Source organism: Trichosurus vulpecula, chromosome 1, assembly GCF_011100635.1.
Source record: "Trichosurus vulpecula isolate mTriVul1 chromosome 1, mTriVul1.pri, whole genome shotgun sequence".
Lineage (NCBI taxonomy): Eukaryota > Metazoa > Chordata > Mammalia > Diprotodontia > Phalangeridae > Trichosurus > Trichosurus vulpecula.
The window spans coordinates 239,597,518-239,619,706 of NC_050573.1; the positions used below are offsets into that span (position 1 = coordinate 239,597,518).

The 22,189-nt window shown below is 40.9% G+C and overlaps 1 protein-coding gene across 2 annotated transcripts; it reads right to left on the reverse strand.

Annotated features, from left to right (window-relative positions):
• Positions 1-2,192: 2,192 nt before the first annotated feature.
• On the reverse strand, positions 2,193-7,745 carry ADCYAP1 (adenylate cyclase activating polypeptide 1). Of its 2 annotated transcripts, none has more exons than XM_036737892.1 (5): positions 7,627-7,745; positions 7,223-7,330; positions 4,353-4,487; positions 3,756-3,851; positions 2,193-2,501 (listed from the first exon to the last, which is right to left on the reverse strand). In XM_036737892.1, exons 2-5 carry the CDS (start codon positions 7,327-7,329, stop codon positions 2,318-2,320), a joined length of 522 nt encoding a protein of 173 aa, XP_036593787.1. In that variant the 5' UTR covers position 7,330; positions 7,627-7,745; the 3' UTR covers positions 2,193-2,317. The 2 variants fall into 2 exon arrangements, with proteins under 2 accessions (XP_036593787.1, XP_036593778.1); XM_036737883.1 differs by having other exon boundaries at positions 4,353-4,490.
• Between the last annotated feature and the right edge of the window lie 14,444 nt (positions 7,746-22,189).

Sequence of the window (22,189 nt, forward strand, 5' to 3'; positions counted from 1 at the left end):
CTAAATGATGACTGTAGCTTAAAACTGATCCAATTTGGTAAGGCTCTTGGCTTACTAAAAAGTATACAAAAGGTTAATCTAAGTGATATCTATATAATGTTTGCAGCTAGCCACTGTAATACTAAACTACACTTCATAAATAAAATGTTAACTAGAGCCCTATTTCACTACTACAGCTGACACAAACACAGAAAAGTCTGCTCATTACCAAAGAAACAAATAATTAAGACTAAAATGCAAGCTGATGTGTTGCAGCATTGTAGGGCCACTAAATAGCCATCTGTGATTCGTGGCGATTTAAAAGGCGAAGAAAGGCACGAAAGCTGCAAACTGCATCCTGCGTCACATTGCCTGAGGAGAATGCAAAATTAAAGTAAGATTGATTTCATACACAAGACTTGGGCACAGATCGAATGTCTCTGTGGTACTACTGTTTGCAATGCGATTTGTTAGCAGTACCCATCCGATTTGGGATTGCAAATCCAATTCTGTTTTCTTTGATTTATGACTTCATACTGATCAAATCAGTAAAGGAAAATGAAAGGTCTTTTAAACTTTACATGCTGTCTTTTTTTTTTTAAGAAATCAGTGACAAATTTAGGAGAGTGACTGGCTGGATTCTTTGATGTTACTTGTTTGGGGAGGAGGTTAGCTTGGGGTACTTTTGTAAAGAGATTCCTCTAGAATATGTTCAGTGTCATGACAAGAAGCAAACAGACATGCCCTCCAGTCAAAGAGGACCAGGAAGTTCTCTGGATCTGATAGAGGCTGTTTTGTCTCACTCTTGACCAAAAAAAAAAAAAGGCAAGATAGTACTCATACATATAAAGATGATGTTAAAATGATTTATCAATGGGTAGAACTGAACAGTATGTGAACACTATACATTTTCATATGACAAAATTGATTTATGAAATAAATTTTACTAAGCAATAAGCCATAATGTAGAAAAATACATTTTACCTCCAAACTCAATAAACAAGGAACAAAACTTTTGTAGTTAGTGCATAATTATTTAGTGGTAGCTACAACAGGGGTTCCTAAACTTTACAACAAGAGCTTGCATAAAACAGAACAAAAGAGTGAGAACAAGCATTCACAATTTTTAAAGAAGTGAATGAAAAGGGTAAACAGTGGTTAAATAGTGCAGGAGGGGGTGGAGGAAGAAGGGTCTACAGGAAAACAAAAGAGCAACTCCACTTGAATATAGTTCAAAGGAAAGAACCCTGGCCATTTCACACGATGAGAAGCATGGACAGCACTGGAGAGAAACACATTATACTTTGTATCAAGTTCCAATACTGAGCTGCCCAAGGTCAGTTAGTGGGACTGTATTTGCCTCAAGATACTCAGACCCTATGACCGCTCAAATTCTCTGGGGTTTTCCTTTTCTGCCTCACACTGTGACTCTTTCTGTGCCTAAATTTCCAACTCCTTAATCCAGTTACTCTAATTTCAGGCTTTTGGTCCTGTAACTGATCCTTAAAGAACAGAGAATGAGGTGGCTCGTTTGTTTTAACAAGTCACCCTTCTTTGCCTGCGTCTCCACCCCCACCCTCCCACCCCTCCTAACTGAACTGCTCTAAGTCAACCGAGAGGCACAATTTGGAGAGAGCTGTTGTTTCACCACAAGAGAATTAACTTCCAAACTCACTGTTTGAGGAGACACAAATACATATAAAAGTGGAATCAAAGAAAGCAGAAAATTGAAATCTCTAGAAAGGGGGAGAGTGCCCCTTTAAGATAGGCTTGGATTAAAGCAGCCTTTTTTTTTTTTTAAGGAGACTCACGGGGGAAGAATGTGCTTCAGCAATTCTCCCAAATCATTAGCCTCATAATCCCTTTGTAGAGGGCATCAATGTTTATGTACAGTAGCAAATGGTCAGTATTAATATCTTCACCCCTGTCGTGGATAAAAATACTATCCTTTTAATTCCAGTTACAAAAATAGGAGTAATATCGAAAACAATGATTGTCTTTTTTCTATTTATTTTATATAAAAACATAAACAGCTCAGGCGAATTTATCATTCCTTGTGCACGCTTTATATGAATTGCTCTCTATTATATTTATATATTTATAATAGTATATATAACTTAAATGATTGGTCCACAAAGTAGATCTGTGAGTTCTCTAGTGCTTTGTACAAAAGAAAAACAATATTATTATCAAAATATTCATTTAATGGCTTTACTTCATACATAAATACATGTTTAAATAGAACACAGGCGCGATGACTGTTCAGTCAGTTTTGGAAATGACTTTTCATTCTGTTAAGAGGACTGTACACACAGGGTGGCTGGTAGGTAATTCATCGCTACAAAAACGCTATGCGGCGTCCTTTGTTTTTAACTCTTTGTTTATACCTTTTCCCCAGGACCGCTGCCAAGTATTTCTTGACAGCCATTTGTTTCCGGTAGCGGCTGTAACTGTCCGTGAAGATCCCGTCAGAGTGGCGCTTGGAGAGCGGTTCAGAATCGTCCTCCACACCGCTACCCATCCTGGAAAGGCAAAAAGGAAGGCGGAGGGAGGAAGATAAGGGCGGGTGGGAGAACGAGAGGGAAAGGGGAGACCAGACACTGTTGCAACACGTGGATTACTTGGGCCCGCCCCACCCCCACACCTGGAGCTTCCTGGGGCTCCCTCACACTGTTCCTCCAGCTCCTCAACTTCCTTTTTGCAGAGGTGTGATGGACTGAAAAAAGAGTAGGGAAAGGGGCTGAGAGGGATTACCACGTTCCCCTCCTTCCAAAAGAGTGTTTTCTGACAATATTACCTATAGATTTAGTAATGGAAGTGACCTTAGAGGTCATTCAGTCCAACCTCCACCACTCCTCACATTTTTAATATTAGCAAATCTGAAGAGAAAAGGTGGCTTGCCTAAAGTCACACAAATAACTGGTAAGGCCTTTGATTTCTGACCCAGCATGCTTTTTCCTCCAGGATAGCAGGGCTAACTTAAATCCAACCTTTCTGAGAAACTTAGGCTAACTGATGCATTCTTGGTCCATCTAGAGGATATTTGTTTTCACTCAGGTATTTATTTACAAAGGTCCGGACTACCCAGGTTGGGTGTGGCTCCAATCAAAAACACAGCACTTCCAGAGAAACAAAGAAATATCTCCGCCTGCTAAATTGAAAGTCCTGATAATAATGTAAGTCGACAGGCTGTAGACAATATTTTTCATCTCATGAATTATTCATTGTGAAAATGTAATCTGTTTTCCCACGGGCTTTATTAAAACGTTACCTTCTGTTGAAATGTGCACCACATAGGACCCAGGATTTGAACTTGTCTGACATGAGCAAAAACTAATTATTTTTAAAGTACCTCATACGATGTTATTGTTTTAATTTTTCTTCGCTTTATTTTTACAATAAAAGCGATACTATCCATGTGTCTCAAGGTAATGGTTACAATTCCTCCTGTGAGACCAGAAGTCTAAATTAATGAATTTATTTCTCCCTTTTTAAAAAATGTTTTTGGTTCTCCCTATTTCTCACCCTCCCTCCTTCCAACTGATCTTGTCTTCACCTAATTCATGTTTAGGACTTGGGCGTAGAGACAGTTCAAGTTAGCCCTGGAATTCGCCCGCTAATAAAAAGCGCTGAACAGGCAAGGACGAACATCCTCCCACTGCAGGGCACCGCACAAACGTATGCAAAGGCACGCATGCACAGACACTATACCCACTAAACAGGCATGCACGTGCACTCACGCGCGTGCGCCCCCTTTAACTCTTTAATAAACTTACCCTAAGCGTTTGGCCATGAGAGAATGCAGGTACTTCCTCGCAGACAGCTGGCCCAGAACTTTCCGGTATGCTTTATTCAATATGTCATCCGTTTGTCTAAGTGGGATGGAAGAAGACGATACAAAGATCAGAATGGAGAGACCTCTCAAACACCGGCCCTGGAGAGGTGGGAGCTGTAATTGTCTAGCGAGCAAATCGGGACAGCCCAGACAGTCTGAAAATGACTCCACTTCTCTAGGCAGGGTCATTAGAAAAGAGTTTGTGAATTCCAAGAGGAATAAGTAGCTGTGGCTTAGCTATTTCTCTGGACGTGCACTCATTCTCATACACACAGGTATATTTGACTATCCTCATATAATCAGTCACCACACACACACACACACACACAAGACACACGCGAACACCAGATTCTGAACTTTCTGTTGCTTCCGCATAGGCAGCCTAAGCTGAAGAAATATTTGAGAACTTTTCTAATTAATAAAATATAAATAAATAATGCAAATACAAAACCTTTCCTGCCCACTACCCATTATTTCAGGGTTACTGACTCCTCCCTGTCTCTCCAAGCAAACTCTTAATCAGCCCGAGGGCAATCACCTGTCTTCCGGGGGATAATAGAGCGTGTACACGTCCCCTAGCATGGATGCAGTGTTTCCTAAGCCCAAACGGTTATTATCAAAAGCGAAGTCCTGCAGAGTATTCCCATCCTCATCATAAGCTTCATCCTCCAACCTGCTAAGAAAATGGAAAAGAAAGGAAAAGGCCTCAGTGATGGGTCGTTCCCCGCCTCCGGGAAGGAGGAAGATAGACTTTCAATTCATTCTCCCTAAGAGGATTTTTGGGGGAGGGGGTGGGGCAGGACTTGAGGGGCTGGCGTAAATAGGAGGGAGAAAAACGATCAGTGCCTAAGGACCAAAAGGACTGGTTAACCCGGAGGAAATCCGAACTCAGGGCTCTGGGTAAAGGCCAGTGGCCTCTGGTATTAGAGTCAAACGAGTCTCAACTGGCCACACTAGTGTACATATTCCATAACCCCTCCGCCCCAGTCACTACCAGAGCTGCAAAAAGAGTTACTCGCAGGAAAATCGGGGTGGGGGGTGGGGAGAGCAGGAGGATTGAAGTTGTAAGAACTGTCCGAAGTGAAGGCGCTGCAGTGACACTAGCAACTGCTGGGTTAAAGCCCCAAAATAGGGTTTGGGTGGGTGGGGTTTGTTGTGATGTTGAGCCCGGCCCTCCCTTCTCTGGGCTCTGGAGAACTCTTCCCCGAGGCCTGATTTAGGTCACCGCGAGTCTCCGGTTGCTATTTCGGGCCTGCGAGACTCTAGCAGGGACATGAATAATAAATGCCCCAAAACTTAAAATGTTTGGCTTCTGCTCTTTCTGGCTAAGAGACCCGCACTCAGTTTCCTTCCATGCCTCGGGTTTATTGAAGTTGTGAGCCCAATCCCAGAATCTGGGAACCAAGTAGCTCTGAATCCAGTTTCCACTCCTGCCCTATCCCCATTCCCACCCTCACCCTCACCACATCCCGGGACCTCTAGAGAAGGGGTAGGAGGAAAAGAGGACTTAGAGGAAAGAACAATCTGATTTTAAATGTACACCACCACCCTCCTTTTAAAGTTGGCATAGACGTAGGAGAATGCAAGGAGTTGGTTCATTCTAATATCCTGGGGAGACTGCCGTGACCCCACCTCAGAGTCACCGTTTGAATAAAACAAAATTTTGACAGCTACTAGGGCAAAAGGTTGTTCTTCCAACTGACCCTATTACTACGTGTCTGTCCGCGTGCCTCCGGGTGTGTGGGGGGTGGGGTGGGGAAGAGACAGAGAGACAAAGACAGAGAGAGAGACAGAGACAGCGAGAGAGAGATTTTAAAGTAGAAATCGGTTAAAGAAATGGCTTTGGGCTCAGAGACAAAACCTCGGCAAATCTCACTGCTAAATCAGCCTTTAGGAAAAATCTTGATCTACCGTACTTTCATTTTTTAAAGCACTGTCCTTTTGGAATTGAATCTGGTTTTTGTGCCGTTACATTTTTCCATTCTGCCCTCCTTTCTGAATTGGATTTGCAGCAAACAGAACTTCCCCTCCTCCCTCTCTGATTTTTTTTTTTTCACTTCTCCAGGTATCCCAAAAGGAAGGCTAAGGGAATACAGTAGTCTAACCCCTGGCTGCCGCCTGATTGCCCCAGACCCAAGACCTGCCTGTTTGTGTCCCATTGTGCCATTTTCCAGATTAAATTGGCCGGCCCTTGAAAAGATATTAAAAGCCAGGAAAAGTCCTTCCCCCTAATCTCCCACTCCTCGAATAAACAACAGATAAAGTAAAGCACGTCACTGGGTAGAAGAATTCTGTTACTAAAAGTGTTCGTATTCCTCTTCAAGAAACCTGGTGGAGAGAGAGCGCAGGCGCCGGAAGCTCTGCTGATCCCTGACCCGGGTCCTGCAAACTTAAAACCAACCTCCCCTATCAAATAGCAAAGCAAAGCCTTCTTGATCTCTGCCCTCTACTCTAGCCTGAGAAAACCGCTATAGTCTCATCAGAGTAGCGCAGACGCACTTAGAAACCAGAGGTTATGCGAGAAAAAAACCCTGAGAATCGAAGAAATCTCAGTCTGGGAAATCTCGCTCCCTCCGCCCCATTTCCCTTTCTTTATCCCTCTTCAGTCCTTATTGTCTTCCTTCTTCTTCCTCGTCCCTTTCCCTCTCCTTCTCTCTGATTTTCCGGCCCCTCCCCCAACCATCACCAATCACCCTAAACGACTATCGGAGACTAAAAACACAGTTGTAAACTCAATCGACAGAAAAGCTTCCCAAGAGAAACACTATCCATCCCTGAAGCGCATCACAGAGAGGAGAGAGGAGAGAGGAGAGAGAGAGACAAAGAGACAGAGACAGAGAGAGAGAGAGAGAGAGAGAGAGAGGGAGAGAGAGAGAGAACAGTACAGCAGAAAAGCATAAAAAGAAAAAAAAAAACCATTTTAAATCAGAGGATTTGTGCACACCCAGCCTTAACCATTCCAGGGAAGAAAAGATTTTTTTTTCTTTTTCCAGTAAGGATCATAAGAGTCGGAGATAACAAACAAACAAAGCCCTTTTGCGGGGTCTTTAAGTCGGAGAGATGCGAGCTCTTTCCCCTGGTGGGTCCACCTGACAAAGAGAGGAGGGGACGAGGGAGGGTGGAGGGAGAGGAGTTATCCGGAGGGACACACTACCTCCCCTGCTCTCAGTTCTGTACTAGGGGAAGGACCCGTCGAAACAACCCACCTGCCAACCCCAAAGCTACAAGGTAAGTGCAAGGGGGAAACTGCTCCTTTGGTGTACTGTACTTCGTAGCAACTAAACAAGTGCAGACAAACAGAGACTACCAGGGGGAGGTGGGCATAGGCGTTCCCGGGAGGAGAGACTGAGACTGACCGACCTGGTTATGTTACAGGGGAGGAGGGGGAGAAAAATAGCAAGTACCTACCTGAAAGCAGGAAACTGGAGTCCGGCTGCAGGTGAGCAGTACACACTGCTATGCATTAGTATTCCATAGATCAGCAAGGCTAGGGTCGCTTTGCTACACATTGCCATTCTGTGTACAAGCAAGGGGGAGGGGGAAAACAGCTGTCAAAACACTCCGTTTGTTTTATCTCTTAGTCCACTAAACAAATTATTGGGGGCGGGAGAGCCAGAGAAGAAATACTTAGCTTCTACTCTGAGATCTCGTTTTAGCAAATGTCTGTGCCCCCCCTTTTCCTTTCGCTACAGAAAACCTCCACAATACCCAATAACTAAACCAAAGAGCTTGCTAATGAAAAACCTAACTCTTCCACCAACGATGAGGAGAAAATCAGTGGTCCAAATTAGTTTGAGTTTTGTTTTCCTTACCATTCAACTCTTAAACCTCAGCAAGAAAAGCGTTTGATTCCAATTAGAACAGCGGGCAAATTGTTCCTTCAAGTTTCAGTCGAAATAGTTCACAATGTAAGTGGCATCACCTCCTCCCTCTCCTGTCCAAAGAAAAGCTGCAGGAAAGAGTAGGAGCAGCAGCAGCAAGAGAGCAGGAGGAGGAGGAGGACTTGTTTGCTGATGGCGAGGATTCTGTTCAAAAGTTTGCAGACACACAGAACTAAGAGGGCGTGTGACACTGGAAGGAGAGGGGGCAGAGAGGAAAAAGTTAAAGACAGCTGGAAATCAGGAGGAGAAAAGCAAGAGGAAAAGAAAAGAGGAGAAAAGGAAAAAAGAAAAGATAGGAACGAAGGAAAAAAGGAAAGGGAGGGAGGAAGGAAGGAAGGAAGGAAGGAAGGAAGGAAGGAAGGAAGGAAGGAAGGAAGGAAGGAAGGAAGGAAGGAAGGAAGGAAGGAAGGAAGGAAGGAAGGGAAAGCTGCGTAGTCAGTGGCGTGCAGTTCTCAAGAAACTGTGCAATTCGGCAGCTCCGTCTCTTCACTATGGTCGCTCTGACTGTGGCTGAAGCTGTAGCTTTCTTCTTCTGTCGGTGACTCCAAAGATGACCAGCTTTCTGTGTTCATATATATATATATATGTATGAATATATATATATATATATGCAACTAGCAAAAGAATCTTTTCAAACCCAGTTTTATTCTAGCCCTCTTTGTAAACATTTGCCTGCCTGTTACCTTTACGAGTGGAATATTGTTTGTTGTACTGTTGTGCTCCGATTTTTATTCATGAAATGACTTCCTTTTTTTTCTCTCAGTCACGTAATGATCGGGTATCAGAAAAAGACGTCACCATCCCAATTCCTCAAGGAACATATTAACTATTCTGTGCTGTCCTCATGGATGAGATGATCCAGAGTCATCAACTTCTCATAAACACCTCTCACTCACACATTCCATTTTTAAGAAGTCTAATTATTTTGATGCTTCTCAAATTCTCCTGTTCCTCAAGGATAAGAAAATAATACAGAGATTTTAGAAGATCAGAAAGTTATTTTTTTAACCATGTCCCTTCTGGTTACTGTTACTATTTTGTCAAACTCCAAACTCCCTCCAAACAGAGATTCAGTCCCCTGAATTAAAAAAGATAAAATTCTCCTCTTGTCAAATGAGGTTAATTTGGGTACCCTCGTCTTTTGCATATATTCTTTCAGATAGAAAATTAAATTAAGAGATTTGCTTTGTTTTTAAAAGGCGGTTTAAAGTCTTGGAGAATTTTCGGAAAATCTGTAATTAGACTAAATGTAATTGACAGACTTGCTAGTGGGTGGAATGATTAGTGCAAAGTACACTGAGTTCCCAGAGCAGAGCTGTCCAAGCGCTGGGGTGAGGAGCTGTCCAAGCTCTGGGGGTACTGAGCTGTCCGGTTGCTAAACCACAAACTTGGGAAATCTCTACCTCAAGCTTATTGTCACGAAAGCCCTGATGAATTACTGAAAGAACCATTTAGTGTGGGCAATTTTCACTATAAAAAATAACGATAAGGATAAAAATATTTCCACCTTTTAGTGAATGTATCATAATTGTGATGGAAACACTTTCTGGGCCTTTTATTTGAGAAAAGATTAGCTAGAGGTTTTATATTGCTCCTTTGTTCCTGAATCATTCGTGGGGGACTTTAACCTTTAATATCTAAAGCTATTAAAATTGAAAACTGTTGGGTGTTTTGTTTTTACATGAAGAAAAAGAGACATTGTATAAATTTGGAGCAGTGGGGAATATGGCTTTCACTTTATTGCACACAACAAAATTAAATCTGTGCCTAGAGCTCTGTGTGGTAAAGTGAACACAGACTGGAAAAGCTCGAGGTTTCCCATTAAAAGTTCATTTGCTCAGGGACTCTTAACGGGAATCCCTCCTCTGGGAACTCTTTAATCTACTAGCATTTTTTTTTTTTTACTGAAAATGACATGGAAGGAGAACGGAAGGAGGAGAGACCACAGCCACAGGAGTCTTCTAAGTCTCTGGATAAATTTAGGCAATCCTAATCTTTCCAAACCAGTACAAGAATGTAGGTTTATTTCCTACAAAGTTAAGAAATATAGCCATCCAATAGTCACTATTACGCATTTCAATGATTTGGATCTCAAAGAATAGATGAAATGATAATTTCGTTCATTTCCTATTCCTGTGATTTGAATCTAACATGTTTGAAAAACCTATTTTAAAGTTCAACTCAAATTTTCCAAAATGTAAAAACTGAGTACTTTTTAAGCTCTCTCTCTCTCTCTCTCTCTCTCTGCCTCTCCCTCTCCCTTTCCCTCTCCCTCTCCCTCTCCTTTTCTCTCTCCTTCTCCCTCTTCCTCTCACTCTCCCTCTTATTCTTCCCCTCATTTTTCTCATGATTTTCTCAAAAAGCAAAAAAAAAATTTTGTTTCTTATGTTTCTGGGTAATGGAATTCCCTAGGAACTCCTAGTTAGGACACTATTAACGTATCCTATATTCCTAGTTAACATCAGATGGCCTGTAATGATTAAGCTCACATTTTTATGCAAGTATTTCTTTGTGTTCTACATGTATGTGTATTCATATATATGATGTGTGTGTGCATATTTGTATATATAATATATATATATATATATTTGACACAGGTGTGAATGTGCATACAAATACATATATAAAACACTTCATCCTATGACAGACATTTAAAAAGTTAGCCATGAACCTGGCCAAATAAACTTCAGAAAGACCTAAAGTTATTACTGATTTTAGCACTCTAGTCTTCCACAAGGATGATGTCAAAGATGAACCCTACTAAAACCCCAACTCTTTCCTCTCATGGGGATTCTGACTTTCGTTCAACTTGTAGATATACTGGAAATTTTCCAACACTCCTTTCGGAAGTCCACTACTCAATGTAAGGAAAGGGAGCCACCATGTGGGGAATTTGTTGACTTCAAGTCCTGTTAAAGATGGGGTGAACTCTGCAAATGAGGACTTACTGGTTGGAGAGGGGGAAGGGTGGGGTAGAGAAAGTGGGAAGGAGGAGAGCAACTGGAGAGAACTCCAAAATGTAAAAACTACTTAACGTCTAAATTGAAACCACTTGAGCAAGTTTCTAACCCAGTCTATTTAAGCTCCCTCATTCTGAGGATCAGTGCTAAGACTCTTAGAATTTACATATCAGGAGACTCAGATCCAATCCTCTGAACATAAGACTAAAAAGATTCTTTAACTTTGTATTCAGAGGAACACACAGTGAAGTCAGGACCCAAGGACTCAATTCTGAGCAAAAGAAGTTTCCATTGGCTCCCTAATCTTCTGGAGGCAAAGGTCAGCGGCAAGACCAGGGCACCCCCTTTAAGTCCATAATTGTATCAAATTTATGACTGAGCTAGTTCTGTGGACTGTTACCAGAACCTTTCCACTAATTTGCCTAACTCGACTCCGTCCAGTCTGAGGCTCCTGCTCTTTGGTAGGTGTATCAGAAAAGGGAAAGTGATGGGCAAACTTGAGACTTTCTGGGATAGAAAATTGGGCTGGACACTGTAGGTGAAGCAAGTAGCTATTCCCCATCCTTGCATTTGACACAATGGTCCCTTCCAGTCACACTCCCAACTGCCACTGGCTCTGTAATTGCCAGGGAGGTCTTGTGGCCTGAAGCTTTTTCTTTGGTGCCCTCAAGTGGGTAATTTTCCTTCATTTCTAGCTTCAATTTCATATTCATCATTGATTGTTCACAAATGCATGTGGGTTTGAATTGTATAACGACTTCTTGGCTGTGTATATACTTTAGAGAAGAGGGTAAGACCACTGGTTAAAATAGAGGCTGAAAGAAAAGACACCCATGGCCAGGCTAAGGGGAGTGCCAATCCTGAGCCATTGAAATAATAAGGAAACCATCTGAGGAATTACATATTTCCCCTATTTTTAAACACAAATGTAGCTTCTGTTTCACTCTGTTTTGCCCAGAACATAGGGTAGAAAGAGTAGGAAACAAAGTATGGACTCCATTGTTGTTCCTCTTAATAAAGAACTTCAACATCCACATTTCTTCCAAAGGGACCTTTGAATTAACTCAAAGGGACTAAGGTTGAAAGATATCTTACAGGCTCTGCATGCATCAGAACCAAACAAATCCAAGGGAAGTGGTGAAAGGACCCAGTACCCTTTGCTATAGATTTTTAATGAGTTTTACAAGCTCTTTTCAATATCATCTCATTCTCCTATTTAAGCAATTCTCAGGCAGTGATATTTCCTTTCCAAGATGGGAAAGTAGGTAGTGATTTGTACTAGGGATTGCCAACAATAAGAAAAGTGAGAGTATTTTGGTTTGGATTTTTTTTTGGTTATTTTGCTTCAGTTTTTATGGTCCTGGAACCTGTTTATTTCACTGTGGTAGAGAAGTCTAGGAGAAAGCTCCCTCATAGATCAACAAGTGCATTGCAGTTTATGGTTTTAAAGAATTGCCTGGACGCACTGAAAGTATAAGTGACTTGCCCAAAGTCACATAAACTTTAAGTGTCAGATTCCAAAGCCAACTCTCTAGTTCAAATCCAGCTTCAGATACTGAGTGACACTGAGTAAGTCATTTCACCTTTTCCTGGCTCAGTTTCCTCAAATATAAAATAGTGATAATATTAGCATCTACCTTGCAGAGTTGTTGTGAGGATCAAATTTGTAAAAAGTGCTTAACACAGCAACTGGGACATAGTAGGTACTATGTAAATGCTTGCTCCCTCCTCTCCCTCCCCACTACTCTATCCTGCTTTTCATAGGAGACAATTTATACAAAATAGAGAAGGTTACATCTGAACAGGATAAAGGTGTATGAGGATGCTTGCTGTCTACCTCCTAGAATAATGTGGTAGCCCTCAGTAAAGGTTCCTGAAGACTGAATTTCAAAATGCAGCTGTCCTCAACTACCTGATTTAGGCCTCAAAGATTTTGATGTCTGGGGTATGAAGATTATTAAATATATAAATGATTATGTTGATCTGACAAAATGTATGCAAGGGACAAGTTATTAAATCTTATAACCTTTTCCAAAAATGTCCCCACTGCTCATTGTTTGTTCTTAGGCTCTCTGTTTTAAGACTAGGGTGCTGAACCAATAAACAGTTTAAAGAAGAAATTCTTTGCATGTGAAGTGGTGAGATTCTATTTACTGAAAAGATGAACTGATATTTCTGATATATTTATTGAGAAATATTAAACTTGCAGATGATTTCATAAAATTAAATACCATATGTCTATGCAATGCTCTCTACCAGTCTTCTTAGCCAGGATTCCTTGCTCCCCCTGCAGGGAAAAATGATCTTCTTCAACCTTTTAAAGTGTTACTTGGAAAAGAGCAAACTAGGAGTAGATAGAGGGAAACACAACTCAAGGGTGGATAGAATACTCATTAGCTTTACGCAGCCCACCTGGGAGTGCTCAGTTCACTCAAATAAGACAGTTTCTTCTGGTTTCTCCTAAAATTCTCTAAATTCAGGAATAATTTTCCTTCAAAATGCCTGTATCTTTTACCCATTTCTTCTCCTTCTTACATTTCTGCCTACTGAGACTATGAAGTCATTTTAGACAATAATCAAAACTCTCCTTTCCCACAGACTATCCATATATTCCATAGGCCTAAAAATGCTAAATGACAAATCAGTATTATTGAAAATAATTTTCTATTACTATTCTCAGTTTATTACTCAGCAGGCCAAGAAAACAAGTCTACTCTAGAGGCATTTTCAAGTGATTCCTCTCTACATAAACAACTATAGTGATGATCTTCTCCTCTTGTTGCTAAAGGGGATGAGTTACAAGATTATATTCAGCTTCAAGACAAACTTTCAGGTTGTTTTTTTTCTGACTCTTCCAGTAAATTCAATAACTAATGACTCATTCATGCAGACTACACCTGGAGGGAAACCCAAATGTTCCATAGTAGTACATCATGACTATCACTTACTGGACTGAATGTATCATACATTCCTGGACAAAGTGGCTGATGATCTTACCCATAATGTATCACTGACTTCACTGACCTTGAGAACTCGATGCTTCATGCATTCTGACAGCAATCAGAAAAGGAAGCTTATTCAAACCACATAAGCAAAGCATCTCTACCTAGTTAAGAAACAAAATGGCATGGTTGCAGTGCAAAATAATTTTTCTATTGGTTTTAGGCAGAGGCAGACATACCAGAAGCAAAGACCAGAGCCCCAATTTACCCTGGGGTATGTTCAAAGGCTTCATTTCTTCTACATGGGCTTTCAGGTTACTTTAGGACATATGTCCCAAGTTTTAGCATGCAAGATTATGCCTAGTTCTCTTCTAGTTATGTGATACACCTTTTGGGGACATGGAGAGGAAAAGTCCTTCCTATTCTTCATCTCTAGACTGCAGAGAGAGAGAAGATAGTAGGAAGCAGAACTGAAGTCTATTATCCCCCACTCCAACCTACTCTCATGGCCCAGATCCCACCCATTGGAGCAAGAGCAGGCCCATTAGAAAACTCTTAATTCCACCCACCACCACCCCACACCATCCTACTGATGCTCCTTTTCCCTCTACCCCTCATAGATAGACAATAACCCTTTGCCCTCCAATTCACTCGCTCTCTTTTGGGCAAGAACCCAGAATCTATATCCATCCAATAGAACCCTGTGGCCCATTCTCCCCTTCCCAACCATGGTGAACTTGGTACCTATACACACACACACACACACACACACACACACACACACACACACCCTTGCCAGATATATATGGCCACTTATACCATTTGAATGACTGGGGAGTCACCAACTACAGTCCGACCTATAAGATGGAGAACCACACAGCCTTACATTCTGAACTATCTCTATACCTTCCAGATCCTCAGAAAGTTTCTTTGAATGTACTCTAAAGATGCCTGGACCATCCACCCTGAAACTAAACCATCCTTCATGTATTATCTCCACCAATTAAAATGTGAAATCCTTGAAAGCAGAAATTGTCTTGCTTTTATATTTTTAACTCCAGAGCTTAGCATATAAATTAACATTTAATTTTTTCATTCATTCATTCTACAATTCTTACTCAGATCAAGCTAATATGCAAGATGAAGAGAGAACTGTGAACCTGTGGCCAAAGGATTCCAGAAGCACATGTGACAGTATTTTCCTAAGTGGTTTTTGGTAGAAAATCTAGGAAGAACTTGGAGAAATATAACCAAGATGGCATTTTAAGTATAAGAGAGTAATTGTTCCTTCTCTGACCCAGATATGGCCTCCAAAGAGGCCTATATATCAGTAATGTCCTGCTCAAAGGGCATAAAAGCACCCACCAACATTTCTATCTCATGTCCCAAATTGATGTGTCTGACTCACAAAATGTGTCACTTCTCCTAACTTCCCTCTTTCTGATAATGGTATCACCATACTCCTGGTCATCCAGGCTCAAAACCTCAGGGTCCTGCAACTATTTGCCACTTCCTGTTATTCCTACCTCCAAAATAGCACTCACATCCATCCTATCCTCTTTCTTCTCACTATGACTTTTCTAATTCAGGCCCTCATTTTTTCACAGCATAGTGCAAAGAAAAATGTGCTGGGTTTGAAGTTTCAGGACCTGTGTTGTTTTGTAAGCTCTCCAGGCCATATTTTCCTGATCTATGAAGTGGTAGGGTTGGATTTAATGATCCACAAGGTCCCTTCAAGTTCTAAATCTATAATACCAGAAAAGTAGTGATATTTTTAGTAGCGGAAAGTAGGGCAAAGGTCATTAATCTTTTCTGTCTTTTCCTCCCAATCCAGGCCCTATGATTTGCATGGAACATGGAGGGCATAATAAAAGTTGAGGGAAATCTCCTCACAGCTTTATATTGCAGTTTTGTTCAATGAAGTCTCTGGGAGTGAGCTGCCAAGACAAGGGAATAACAGGAATTGAAAGGCATTTTATGACTATAATTCAGGTAACAATTAGACTGAAAGATTTCATTGGAAGGAAAGGAAAACATGATAAAAATGACAGATTTTAAAATGCTTAATGGCTTATCCAGCTACTTGACTAGAGGTTTTAAGCAGAAAACTATAGAAAAATGGTCCCTGAGGCTATTTAGACAAAGATATGGTAGGTCTCTCCTTCTACAGTCTAGGAAAAGGATACATGATAATGAAAGATCAGTAGAGAGCAGTGACCACAGGAGGGGAGACACCCAGAAGCAAAAAAGGAATTGAGTAGCAGTGGAGACATCCAAAGGCAATAAGGATTCCCCTCAGAACACAACAGAGAGAAGAGATCAGCAAAGAAACTCAGTGGAGAAAGTAGCTTGCCCAATGACATCACTAGAAGTGATCGGTGGCTTAGTAGTGTGTGGGATGAAAGACCCTCGCCAATTAAAATGTTAATTTATGATAAGGCGCCATCTCAGGGTGGGAACAGAAATAAATTTTATTCAGTTCTCAAGAATAGGGTATCCTCTGCCAGAACAGATCTAGCAAGGGCAGCACTTCATGAGGAGCAAAGCACCAATAATTATACCTAACACAAGAGAATTCCCACCCACCTCTGACCCTTCTCACCATTGGCTTGGACAAAGAACTGGGAAATTGAGGCACAGAAACTCCAATTCCCATTCCTTTAGTTAATGATCATAACTGAGGTGACATCTATAAATCTAAAGAAGGAGAACAGGATAAGGGGAGGGGGAGACCCTCTCCATTCTTTTACAGTACTTTTACAATAAAGGAAAGCGGGTCACAGTGACCCTATTCTCACCGAGCAAATTTTTAAACCAGAACCATAAGAAAGAACAAAAAGTTTCAGGGTAAACTTTCCCAGAGGCTAAGCCATCAGACTCTCATGGCCTCAGAATTTTTCCACTTCCCTATTTCCTTATTTCTTGATTTTTAAACATTTCTTAGTATAGATATAGATATATATTTATACATATCTTCCCTGTGAAGTCTTCACATTTTATTTACCTCACATCAAAGATGTGAATTGCTTGGGACATTAGTCTTCCCTGTCCTTATTGTTTCCTACATGTTTGCCCCATCATTTCTGTTCTTCAAGTGCTTTCCCTGTAGATGTTTCCTCTCCTTCTAGTTGTCAATTAATCTATGGGAGGATACATTGCTGTGTGTATGGGAAATAAAATAATGTAGCATCCTTCTGGTATCTTCCTCTACCACACATGTCCAGTATCTATCTTGCTATACTATTTAATTAATGCCTTTTATTTTGAACTAATATTTTACTTGTTTGTCTGGCAAAAGTAACACATTGATAGGGGGTTGGTGAGCTTTGGTTTGTGTGAATAATTGCACATATCCACAATGTGCCTCCTATTCGGGATAAGATACGTGGAGGCCTGTATGTGAGGTGTTACATCACCTAGATTATTGTAACATCTTCTCATTGGTCTTCCTACCTCCAATCCATTCCCTCTCCAATCAATACTCCATACTTCTCCCAAATTAATCTTCCCAAAGAACTGATCTGATTGTGTCATTCCCCTAGTCGCAAACCTCCAGTGGCTCCAATTACCAACTCCTAATCCTCCAACTCAATCTGCCATTGAAATCTTGTTGCAAACTACCTGTCTCGAACTATTTTCCTTCTAAGTTTTGGTTAAAACAGTACTGTGCTCTATCTTCCATTCTCATCCTTCCCTCTCATCGTTATGCTTTTCCTCTTGTTTTCCCTGACCTCCCCTCCCATCTCTATTTGTCAAAATCTTCCTTCCTTTAAGGCCCAACTAAGGTACTGCCTCCTCACAGTTAAAAATGATCTCCTCCTCCTCAAATTTCTTTTGGCACTTGACCTAGACCTCTCCCTTGCTCTTACCTCATTGTCCCTAAATAAGTTTTTTGTGCACATTTCTTTCTCTCTATAAGTTGCAGAGCAGGTACCAAACTGATGGAATCCTAATAAAGCTGCCCCCAGCTTCATTATTCTAACTTCCTTATGGGCCCCATGGAACAGTGGGCATGTCCTGATTTATCCGCACCACAGGCCCCCAGACTCAACATAGCCACTGCCCCTACCTAACAACTGTCTCACCTCACTCCCAACACAATACCCTTACTTCTTTATATGTGCTTCACTGCTTACCAGAACAACAGTTGTGTCCATGAACTCATATTTCTCACAGAAACAGTAGGTGTGTCCATGTGATGGGATCCCAAACACTGCTTCTAGCTAGCCACTGCCGCCCAGACCCATTCCTCACATTTCCCACAGAAACAGCAGGTGTGTCCATGCACTCAATCACAACCACATCCATCTAGTCTCAGACATGACCACAATAGTCAGCCAATCCAAAAGCAGCACCACCAGGATGCCTGAGCAGGATGTAGATCCCAAAACAATAGAAGGGACTTTCCCTAAGCAGGCACCTGTGCAGTAATAGCAAAAGTTGTCCTTTAGGTGAACTTGTGTTGTAGAGAGGCTTATTATAATATCATTATCATACATACCCCGCCAAAGGGTTTTTCTGTATGCATTGTGGGCAATCATATGCATAGTTCCACTGAGGCTGGGACCCCTCCCCTATTACCTAAGCCTTTAACAACCCCCTCCTGCCTTTTTAATATTCATAAGTTCTGTCATGTAATTGCAACTTTGTCCTATAAAAATTCATCTTGCTTTCACTAAAGTTGCTGGTTCCTTTTGGAACTTAACCCACTTCATGAGAGATGTCATTCTTAATAAATGCCTATGCTTGGATTAGAGGTGGTCTGACTCTGAATTCTTTGAGAGGGTGCTGCCACAACACATCATGAAACCACAACAAAACTAAACTGGTAAAGTTTCTTCATCTAATAATTCCCTAAATCAATAAAATTGCAGGTCCAATCTCTATCTTTTGTCCTTCCTACCTTGCTTTCCTCCCCATAAAATTATAATCTCTTAGATGTGTGTTATATATCTCCAGAAGCTAAAACAATGCCTTGCACATAGTAGATATGTTATAAATGTTGATTTGATTGAATCAAATTAAATCCTGGATTTATGTATAAACCAGAAGACTTACTCTATGGGTTCTCAGCTGCTTCTCATTCCCAAAGACCCAGAAACAGTCATACCTATTTTAAATTTTAATACCTCAAAATACCCAAGGTTTTTTTTAGTGTGGACACTAATAAACACTCTCCTTTACCTGCCAGTTAAATGACAATGGAGCATCCCCTCTGAGTTCAGTCTCCCAACTTGAATTTGCACTGGCAGATTGGATGCCCAGAGGGTCAACTGCTACCTTGGGTTCTAGGAGTAATCTTGTAAGTGACTGACCGTTTCTAACACTGTAGCTCAGAAGGCTCCATCTATGTGCTTCCAATTAACAATAAACCCATAGATTCAATTCACTTTTAGAAAACACATTTATTCAAATAGAGCAATAAAAAGAGTAGCTACAAAACATTACACAAAAAAAAATCCATGGTATACTCTCCCATGAAGACACACAGAGTCTAGGGAGGTGGAAAAAGTGGACAGCAAGTTAAAGTACAATGATAATGAAGTACAGATGTGATGAACATATGTGACCAAAGCATTTCAAGAGTCTGGGAGAGCAGGACCATGATGCCCTTTCTTCAGAAAGTCCTAACAAAGTTCATTGTGGGGGAGAATGTCTATTTCAATAGTGGAAATTGTCCTAAGCTCAGCTAACTCCCCACATAGCACAGCCTCTCAGCACAGTAGGCCTTGGAACCTCAAAGAACATAGCATCTCTGCTGCGTACATCAAGACACTGGCAGGCTGGGTCAGGCTAGTTGCTCAGCTTCTAGAAAGAGGAGAGACCTCAGACACCAACCTGTCTAAGCTCCTCTTTTTGATAGTCATCTGCAGTCCTTACTACTTTATTTTACAGGTAAGGAAACTGTGGACCACGGAGGACAAATGATTTAACCAAAATTACTTAGGTAATGAGCAGCAAATGAAGAATTTGAAGTCAGGAATGCAGACACCAGATTCATCAGTCTTTCCCCTGTGTCATGATGCCTCAGGCATATGCTATTGCCTAAATTCTATATAGCATCTCCTACCTCTATGCATTTGCCCAAATTATACTCACATGTCTAGATTATGTTCCCTCTTCAACTTGGGCTTTCTTCAAAGCTCAACTCAGATGCTACCTCCTCTATGAAGCCTTTTCTGAACCTTCTAGCTAAGATGCCTAGAGTCTTTTGTCTCATTTCTGTGTCACTCTGATAGTAAGAGCAGTAGCTACTTGGCTGGACTAGCTTTTCCTAAGGCCATACTCCAGAACTTCATCTTCCTTTAAAAGTATTGAAACCATCCTTGAGACTCAATTAGCCCAGGGGACTAAGGGCAGAATCATTTTTTTTATTTTAATTTTTTTTCTCATTTTATTTATTTTTTTAATTAATTAATTTATTTATTTAACATATTTAGTTTTCAGCATTGATTTTCACAAGAGTTTGAATTACAAATTTTCTCCCCATTTCTACCCTCCCCCCCACTCCAAGATGGCGTATATTCTGGTTGCCCTGTTCCCCAGTCAGCGCTCCCCTCTGTCACTCCACTCCCCTCCTATCCCCTTTTCCCTTCCTTTCTCATAAGGCAAGATAAATTTCTACACCCCATTGTCTGTGTATCTCATTTTCTAGTTGCATGCAAAAACATTTTTGTTTGTTTTTGAACATGTTTTTAAAACTTTGAGTTCCAAATTCTCTCCCTTCTTCCCTTCCCACCCACCCTCCCTAAGAAGTCAAGCAATTCAACATAGGTCACATGTGTATCATTATATATAACCCTTCCACAATACTCACGTTGTGAAAGACTAACTATATTTTGCTCCTTCCCAACCCATCCCCCTTTATTGAATTTTCTCCCTTGACCCTGTCCCCTTTCGAAAGTGTTTGTTTTTTGCTACCTCCACCCCCATCAGCCCTCCCCTCCATCATCCCCCCCATTTTTTTTTATCTTCTTCCCTCTTCTTTCCTGTGGGGTAAGATTCCCAATTGGGTAAGTATGGTATTCCCTCCTTAGGCCAAATCTGATGAGAGGAATGTTCACTCATTCCCCCCTCATCCGCCCTCTCCCCTCCTCCCACAGAACTGCTTCCTCTTGCCACCTTTATGCGAGATAATCCACCCCATTCTATCTCTCCTTATCTCCCTCTCTCAGTATGTTCCTCTCTCATCCCTTAATTTGATTTTATTTCTTTTAGATATCTTCCTTTCATCTTCAACTCACCCTGTGTCCTCTCTCTCTCTCTCTCTTTCTCTCTCTCTCTCTCTCTCTCTCTCTCTCTCTATATATATATATATATATATATATATATATATATATATATATACACACACACACACACACATAGATATATACATACATACACATTCACCCATATATATACATAAACATATATTTATGCATATTCCCTTCAGCTACCCTAATACTGAGGTCTCATGAATCATACTTGTCATCTTTCCATGTAGGAACATCAACAAAACAGTTCACCTTTAATAAGTCCCTTGCAATTTCTTTTTCTTGTTCTTTTTCTTGATTACCTTTTCGTGCTTCTCTTGATTCTTGTGTTTGAAAGTCAAATTTTCTATTCAGTTCTGGTCTTTTTCACTGAGAAAGCTTGAAAGTCCTCTATTTTATTGAAAATCCATATTTTGCCTTGGAGCATGATACTCAGTTTTGCTGGGTAGGTGATTCTTGGTTTTAATCCTAGCTCCATTGACCTCTGGAATATCGTATTCCAAGCCCTTCGATCTCTTAATGTAGAGGCTGCCAGATCTTGGATTATTCTGATTGGGTTTCCACAATACTCAAATTGTTTCTTTCTGGCTGCTTGCAGTATTTTCTCCTTGATCTGGGAGCTCTGGAATTTCGCGACAATATTCCTAGGAGATTTCTTTTTGGGATCTATTTGAGGAGGCAATAGATAGATTCTTTCAATTTCTATTTTGCCCTGTGGCTCTAGAATATCAGGGCAGTTCTCCTTGATAATTTCTTGAAAGATGATATCTAGGCTCTTTTTTTGATCATGGCTTTCAGGTAGTCCAATAATTTTTAAATTATCTCTCCGGGATCTATTTCCAGGTCAGTGGTTTTTCCAATGAGATATTTGACATTGTCTTCCATTTTTTCATTCCTTTGGTTCTGTTTTATAATATCTTGATTTCTCATAAACTCGCTAGCTTCCACTTCCTCCAATCTAATTTTTAAGGTAGTATTTTCTTCAGTGGTCTTTTGGACCTCCTTTTCCATTTGGCTAATTCTGCCTTTCAAGGCATTCTTCTCCTCATTGGCTTTTTGGAGCTCTTTTGCCATTTGAGTTAGTCTGTTTTTTAAGGTGTTGTTTTCTTCAGCGTATTTTTCAGTATTTTTTTGGGTCTCCTTTAGCAAGTCATTGACTTGTTTTTCATGGTTTTCTCACATCCTTCTCATTTCTATTCCCAATTTTTCCTCTACTTCTCTAACTTGCTTTTCCAAATCCTTTTTGAGCTCTTCCATGGCCTGAGACCAGTTCATGTTTTTCTTGGAGGCTTTTGGTGTAGGCTCTTGCACTTTATTGACTTCCTCTGGCTGTATG